The following is an 8,009-nucleotide window of genomic DNA, read 5'->3' as shown; positions in this document are numbered from 1 at the left end:
AAAAAAAAAAAAAAAAAGAATAGAGCTTCCTTCAACAAAATCAGTCACCTTACTTGATGTTCATCTCTGTATCTGTCACAGCTCTACTAAGATGCCTAGAAGAAGTATTTGCCAGAAAAATTATACAAATAATAAGGAATGATGAATATACTTAATACTTATCTGGTAACAAAAGTTCCAATATACTTCTTAAAATTTTATCTGTGTGGCAATAACATGCATTATGCACAAATCTTTTTTTTTAATTAATGCATATGTGTGTCTTCATGTATGAGCACATGCATGTGGGTGCTTACAGAGGTCAGAAGAGGGCAAATGAGCTAGAGTTACAGGCAGTTGTGAACTTGCTGTAACCACTTCTCCTCTGTAAGGACAATGCAGGCTCTTAACTGCTGAGCCGTCTCTCCAGATCTCACGTGCAAATCTTACCCATGGCTTATTTTGTCTTGGGAGGCAGATAAGGTCTTTAAGTTTAAGGGCATAGTATATAGTATCAGAAACTTGAAACCAATAACTAGGAGCAAGTAAAAAAAAATCTCATAGAATATAGTTCTTAGGAACCTTTCAATAATATTAAGCACATAGTCACAAATATGGCTTTACTTTCGCATTATTTGAAAATGAAAATTCTCAGAGGAATTCCTAAAATGAGCAAATAATAATTATGAGGACACACACAGAGGCAGGAAGCAGGCAGGATGCTGGAGGGAGGTAAGCATGCCAAATTCCCAAAGGAATGTACTCTTTCACAAGGAACACTTCACAAAGGAACTTACTCTTTCAGCCCTGTCTCGGCACTGTTTCCAGATATATCAGAGCCCAGAGAAATGCCAGCCGGAGATTGTCGTCCAGTGAAGCCAGATGAAGAAAACGATAGTCCATATGGTTCAAAATTGAGAACTATAATTTTAAAACAGCAACAGTGGTTCATATTAAAACGAAGCATAAAAATAAAATTTGTGAGATTCCATTCACTACTGAGATAATGAAAAGGCTGACAGTCCCCAGAAGAGAGCTTCCTGTCTAATCCAACCAGTCACGTACAGCATGAGTGGGGCAGCTGCTACAGAGACAGGCCAGCCTTCACTCTATCCTTCTATTTCCCCTAAAGAGCTAGAAAGAAATCAGTTAGAAAAGGCAAACTATAAAAAGAAGCCAGGTACACAGAGAAGTTGCTGCTATTACAAGAATAAAAGAGCAATGGACTATAGTGGAGTGATGGCCACGTTCTGCTTAAGGAACAATTCCCAGGCAAATCTTTACCTCAAATGAGTGGGTGGCACTCTCAACTTCCCTACTTAAAGACAGTGTTTACTCATTCACATGCTAAATATTTTGAATATGTATATAACCTAAATCAATTCAATCAGAGCCATGAAATTCCTATTATTATTGTGGCAGAGCAAACACCAAACATCCATTCCCCTTTCTTTAAGAAGCCGATTCCTCCAGGCAGCCAGAGGAGACATTTCCAGATTCTGTTGCCACATGGTTTACATGTTCTGGTCAATTAAATTATTCACATGTTCTGCGTGCAACATCCGGGAGAAGTACCTGTAAAGAATCTCTTTTCTCCCATTTCCTTTTGCCTACTGGTTATACTGCATGTTGGTTGCTGAAGTGCAAACAGCCATCTTGAATCATGAAGTGAAACAGCAAAGATATCAGAACACAAAGAGAAATGGAATCTGGAGTTCTCATAACTACACAGCTAACACCAAACTACTTGATTGTCTAGACAGGAACGAACAATACCATATGTTTTGTGTAAGACCTCATTTTAAAAAACCAATTAGTTTGGGAGGCAGAGACAGGTGGATTTCTGAGGGAGGAAGGAAGGAGGGAGGGAAGAGGAAGTAGAATGGGGCGGGGGGAGAGAAGCATTTGCTGCTCTTGGGAATTCCTAGGTTCAATTCCCAGCATGGTGGCTCACAACTGCCTGTAACTCCAATTCCAAGGAATCCAATGCCCTCTTTTGTCCTCTAAAGGTACTAAGCATATACAATTCACATATATACACCCAGAAAAATAAAATAAATAGAATAATTTTAAAAATTAAAAAAATAAGACTGCTATATTACAAAAACAAACAAAGTAAAAACCAACCAAAGAACACAAGCAAAGAAAAAACTAGAGAGACTCAACTCAACTGTCATCAAAATTTCAATGACATTCTTTACAAAACTAGAACAATGCAAAAAGTCATATAGAAGCACAAAAGCCAGGAATATACAAAGCAATCTCAGGCAGAAAGAATACCACTGGTGGTGTTCATAGCTGACTCAAATGTCACTAGGAAGCCAGAGCAACAATGGCAGCAGGCTCTGGAACAAAGATGCAAAAGGGCTGGTGAGATGGCTCAGTGGGTAAGAGCACCTGACTGCTCTTCTGAAGGTCCAGAGTTCAAATCCCAGCAACCACATGATGGCTCATAACCATCCGTAACAAGATATGACGCCCTCTTCTGGAGTGTATGAAGACAGCTACAGTGTACTTACATATAATAAATAAATAAATCTAAAAAAAAAAAAAAAGGCCAATGGACAGAACAGAGACTCAGACAAAACCACACATAAGCTCACGGAATTTCTGACAAGGGTGTTAAAAACGTACATTAAAAAACTCAATACCCTCATCAACAATGGTGCTGGCAAAATTGGGTACCACATGCAGATCCCTACAGAGAATATGCTTAGAGAGAAGAATTTTCTGAACAAGACCCAAAAAACACAGGAAGTAGCACCAAGAATTTACAAAGGATTATATGAAATTAACGAGTTTCATCATAGCAAATAAAACTATCAGCTTAGTGAACAGACAGCCTACAAGATGGAGGAAAATATTTGGAAGCTATCCTTCAGAGAGGGAGTTAAGATCTGGAATACATAGAGCTGAAAAAAATTAACAAAACACCAGCCACACACACACACACAAAAACCCTGCCAATCAATAAATGGGCTAATTCAAATGAGCAGTGGATAGTTCTCAGAAGAAGAAAACACAAACGGCTCAGAAGTATTTCTTCAAAGTGTCCAACATGCTGCCTGGATATGATGGCCCTTATCTTTAATCCCAGCACTTAGGAAGCAGAGAGGTAAGCTTTTCTCCAAATCTGAGGCCAGCTTGGTCTACACAGGAATTCCATACAGGGCTACATAGAAAGTTTATACCTCAAAAAAGTGTTCAATATTCCCTAGCCTTCAAGGAAATGTAAATTAAAAACACCTTGAGCCTCCATCTCACACTGGTTAGAACACTAGACAGAGGATGGGGAGGATGAGGTGAGAGAAGAGGCCTGATCCCTATAGGTGGGACAGAGGTCATGCACGACTATGAAAGCCAGGGGGGGAGGGGTCTCCCACAAAGTAAAACACACACTACCAGATGACCTAGCTGTACTGCTCCTGGGCATATACTCAGAGGAGTTTACACTCCACTCCAGAGACACGTACATGGACATCCACTCACAATACCAAGAACCAGCCTGAATGTCCATCAGCAGACCAACAGATAATGAAAATGTAGTGCATATACACAATGGACTTTTATTCAGCTATAAAACAAGTGAAATTAGGACACTTGCAGGAAAATGGGTAGATTTTTAAAGTACATAAAGTGACCCAGACTCAGAGAGCCAGATGTCTGCATGTTCCTCGCACACTGTCTTCAGTGTTATGTATTCGCACATGTGAATGTCTAGGTTTAGGCTTTGCCATTAGTCAGGGGACCACGAGGGAAAGTGCTGAGGAAGGAAGCCACAGCAGAATACACGAGACCACAAAGGAGGCCACTGGGGGTAAAAGGGAGAAAAAGGGTGTGTGGAGATGGTGATGGTCAGAGAATCAACAAACACAAATTTGTTTTAAGATTCCATAATAAAACTTAATACTTCCTATACTCGTATACTAATTGAAAATTACTTTAAATAAATAAAAATTTTAATCAAAAGCTCTGCAAAAGCTAACAATATGCTTAGCAACTCTTTGACCCCACCATTTGTTAACAACATGTTCTGGCATAGCATAAAAAATGAGCACTCAGCAAAACAACAACAAACCCTGAGGTCTTTCAGCCTGGAATTGTCACGTGTGTCGCTGTCCTGAAACCATAAGCGACAGTGCACACTCCTCTCCATTTTACAGAAGCAACTTCCAGGCACCATGCAAACGACTCCAGGGTCTCCTCTCCACCAAGGTCGCTGTAAAGACTCTCTCACAGGCTGTGCTGTTCAAAAAGCTCTCGCCCTTGTGAGTTCATGACATAACTAATTAGAAAATCTTGTTAGAAAATCTAATATAGAGACTGTTCACAGTAAAAATGAGTCACTAGCCTATAGTGACCAGGGCTGCTTCTGGAACCTTTCTAGACATGCTCACATTATTCAGTGTCAGCCCTCCCCAGGTGTGGTGGCACATGACCTTAATCCCAGCACTCTGGAGGAGACAGAGACAGGTGGATCCTTTATCTCGAATTCTTGACCAGCCTGCATTACACAGTAAGCACACCTTGTCTCGGTAACAACAAAAACTAAAAACAAAACAGACCAATTCACGATAAAGAGATGGAAATATACCCTTTTCCTGAGAGAGCTGTTCCTCTTGGCGCTGGTGATGGGACTTATAAGGTGCTGCTCCTTGACTGAGTCCTTCAGCCACAAAACCATCCAGAAAAGATAAAGAAGCATCTGCCTGCATTAAAGTTAAGCAAGTCAGGAATTAACAATCAAACATGTATTTGGAAGACTAGATTGTACATTCATATAACTTTGGCACAATTATCTTTTAAACTTTTTAAAGAGAGACCCTCTCCAGGGTCTAGTTGAGTAAGTCAGCCTGATTGTACCCTCCATAACTCTCCAGATCTAGTGTAAATCCCACACCCAGTGCCAGGCCTAGTCTGGTCACCCTTCCCTGTCCTACTAGTATGCTCTACACATCTGCCAAGACCTGCCCTACCTGTTCACAACCTTCAGCCCCTCCACCTCCTATGCCACAACCAAATTCTTCACCCAGCCATATCTTGCACATCCTTATCCAGTGTCTAGCCAGGTGATCTTCCTTTTGTCACATCCACCCTGGTCTCCAGATCTATCCCCAAAGTTCCAGGCTTGGACCAGGACCCACATCCTGCACACCAACCTAGTACCCTGTGGCTACCTGACCTTATCTCATCTAAGCCATATCCAACTTCTAGGCATAGCTGGACCTGCACATCTTGTGTTCTGTCCCAACCTGCTCTGTCTGTATCAGACACAGAACTAAAAGAAGTCTGTGTATAAATACACATATACATACATAGTTTAGGTGAAGTTTTCTCATCTGGGCTGACACAGCCTAAGAGCAATAGACTATCTGACCAAAAATTTCACACTAAACACGAGGAGCCCTCTTTTGAGCTGTTGGTCAGGGCTGTCCAAGAAACTCCCCAAACACATAAGCTGTTGCTATTGTCCTTGGTGCTTCTCAGGGCTGGACGGTAAGTAGAAGACACCATGCGTTTTGGGCACAGGATCCAGAGAACTCAAGTTGTATCTGATCTTGTGTTGTACAGTTTTATGTCAACTTGACACAATGTCATTTGAGAGGAAGGAGCCTCAATTAAGAAAATGCTTCCATTAGATAGAACCGTAGGCAAGCCTGTAAGGAATTTTTCTTAGTCATTGATTGGAGGGCCCAATCCCCTGTGGGTGGTGCCATTCCTGGGCTCTATAAGAAAGCAGGCTGAGCAAGCCACAGAGAAGAAGTCAGTAAGCACTCCACCTCCATTGCCTCTGCATCCGCTCCTGACTCTAGGTTCAAGCTCCATCTTCATTCCTGTCCTGACTTCTTTCAATGATGAATAGTGATTTGAAAGTGTAAGCCAAATAAACCCTTTCCTCCCCAAGTTCCTTTGGTCACAGTGTTTGACCATAACAAATAACAACCCTAGCTGAGACAGACCTGAAAGCTGATTCTCTGAGGACTAGATTTCATTATGTCAGACAGTGCCATGCAAATTTCCACAGGAGCTACTCAATAATGACCCCTATGAACCACAACAGTTAGCAATGCACAACAGCCTTATGGGTGTAGAAGTGGCGTGCGTATTTGGAGGTAGCTAGCTCTACAATCAAGAAATTCCGCCGGGCGTGGTGACGCATGCCTTTAATCCCAGCACTTGGGAGGCAGAGGCAGGCGGATTTCTGAGTTTGAGGCCAGCCTGGTCTACAGAGTGAGTTCCAGGCCAGCCAGGACTACATACAGAGAAACCCTGTCTCGAAAAACAAACAAACAAACAAAAAAAACTCAAAAGAAATCCCATCTGGAACTGGAAACCTAGCCAATTATCCAGGGCTGGTGAACTCATGGGTCTTATAGTAAAACCTACAACCATCACTTTACTAAACCAGCACACAGTCTCTAACTACGTTCTATATGTTTGTCCTTAAACACACAGAGAAGTGTCATTCTCACTCATCAAGGAAACTTCTCTTTGCAACCAATGGAAAGCACTGCAGAAAACCACAACCAATCAAAATGCAAAATTGTAGAGCCTGTTCCTAATGGATACATCTACAAAACACTCCCACACCTAAGGCTCAAGGAAAACTGGGAAGCAGGGCAGGAAGACTGTAAGTCAGAGATCGGGGTGTCAGAGATGCTAGCTGACAAACAGAGGGTTCCTGTTTGCTTTTATTTCTCCTCCTTTTACAACTTTATGGAGGCTATGAGTTTGACTAGAAACAGAACCCCATGCTTTAAACCAGTAAGGTCTTACTAACAACGACAAGACCCAAGACACTGGCCTGCAGCAGCAACCCATTCCTTAGAGTCCTGTGCTTGCTACACAAGCTTTGTCTGCTTGTTTTTCTTCTTAAAATTCATTTAAACCTATGATCCCATAATAAAACTTCTTCCTGAATCTTACTCTTTTATGGTCCGTGAATTTCATTGTTCAAATTTCAAAAACAGCCGGGCAGTGATAGCACACTCCTTTAATTGGGAGGCAGAGGCAGAGGCAGGCGGATTTCTGAGTTCGAGGCCAGCCTGGTCTAGAGAGTGAGTTCCAGGACAGCNAGGNNTACACAGAGAAACCCTGTCTCGAACAAACAAACAAACAAAAAACAAAAACAAAAAAACAAATTTCAAAAACAAAGCCTTGGCAGTCACTGACTTGGTGGGAATGTGTGACCTTGGCCTTCCAGAACCTCAACTCCTATGTTAAGCCCACACAGGGCTAGAGAGCCTGTTCCACTCAAAGGACACCATCCCCAACCCACATAGCTTTCCCCAGCCTGTCCCGCATCTCAAGACCATCACCGACTGAAACATCCATGCTGCCATTTTCAGGAAGAGACACTTGCCTGCTCCTACTTAGAATCAGTATTACATAGAACCGCTCCAATTCTTTCCCGACCAACATGAGAAAAATTACAAAGTTCATCATACAGGCAACAGAAACTGTATTTTGATATATATCCTTATATATCACATATGCAAAGAACTGCTGTTTAGGCAACAGGATTCTTACCACTATGTCTCCACAATCCTGAGCACCCTGAAGCAGGCTCTTCATAAGCTCTGTGTTTTCATGCAGATGTTTCAATTCAAATGCATGCTGTCTCAGACAAGTATTCAAGGATACAGTGAATTCTTGGATTAATTTCTCAACTAAGGGAGAAGAATGAGCTTGAGGTGTCAACTTGGTTACCGCAGCAAACAACCATGCTTTCGTTTCTGAAGAAACGGAGTCACTCATAAGTAACTTGTAGAGCCTGGTTATAACTTCCTCTGAACTTTTTTTATCTAAGAGGTAGGAGTACTCTCCTAACACCTAGAGTAAAACAAAATTAGTATATATGTAACTATCAGATCAGATAGTATGCCAATTTAGACTTACAGCTAGAATAAACTTTTATCTGTATTATACATATTTTTATGATGAATATTATTAAGAAAACATAAATCATACCAAGACTGTACCATCAATGCAAAAGAACTGGAACTCATCAGTAACAATATATAAAGTAA

General features: G+C 41.4%; 1 protein-coding gene across 1 annotated transcript in view; it reads right to left on the bottom strand.

Moving 5' to 3' along the window:
• The window catches only part of Ap4e1 (adaptor related protein complex 4 subunit epsilon 1), a 59,293-nt gene that overhangs the window by 13,335 nt on the left and 37,949 nt on the right, over positions 1-8,009 (bottom strand). Inside the window, exons 14-16 of the mRNA XM_021193717.2 lie at positions 7,510-7,812; positions 4,574-4,688; positions 777-900 (exon numbers count right to left, since the gene is read on the bottom strand). Of these exons, the coding sequence (XP_021049376.1) occupies positions 777-900; positions 4,574-4,688; positions 7,510-7,812 (542 nt within the window). The remainder of the gene's footprint in view (positions 1-776; positions 901-4,573; positions 4,689-7,509; positions 7,813-8,009) is intronic.

This window comes from Mus pahari, chromosome 3 (genome assembly GCF_900095145.1).
Source record: "Mus pahari chromosome 3, PAHARI_EIJ_v1.1, whole genome shotgun sequence".
Taxonomy (NCBI): Eukaryota; Metazoa; Chordata; class Mammalia; order Rodentia; family Muridae; genus Mus; species Mus pahari.
The sequence above is the reverse complement of the archived record's forward strand: the minus strand, read 5'-3'. Positions and strand labels throughout refer to the sequence as shown.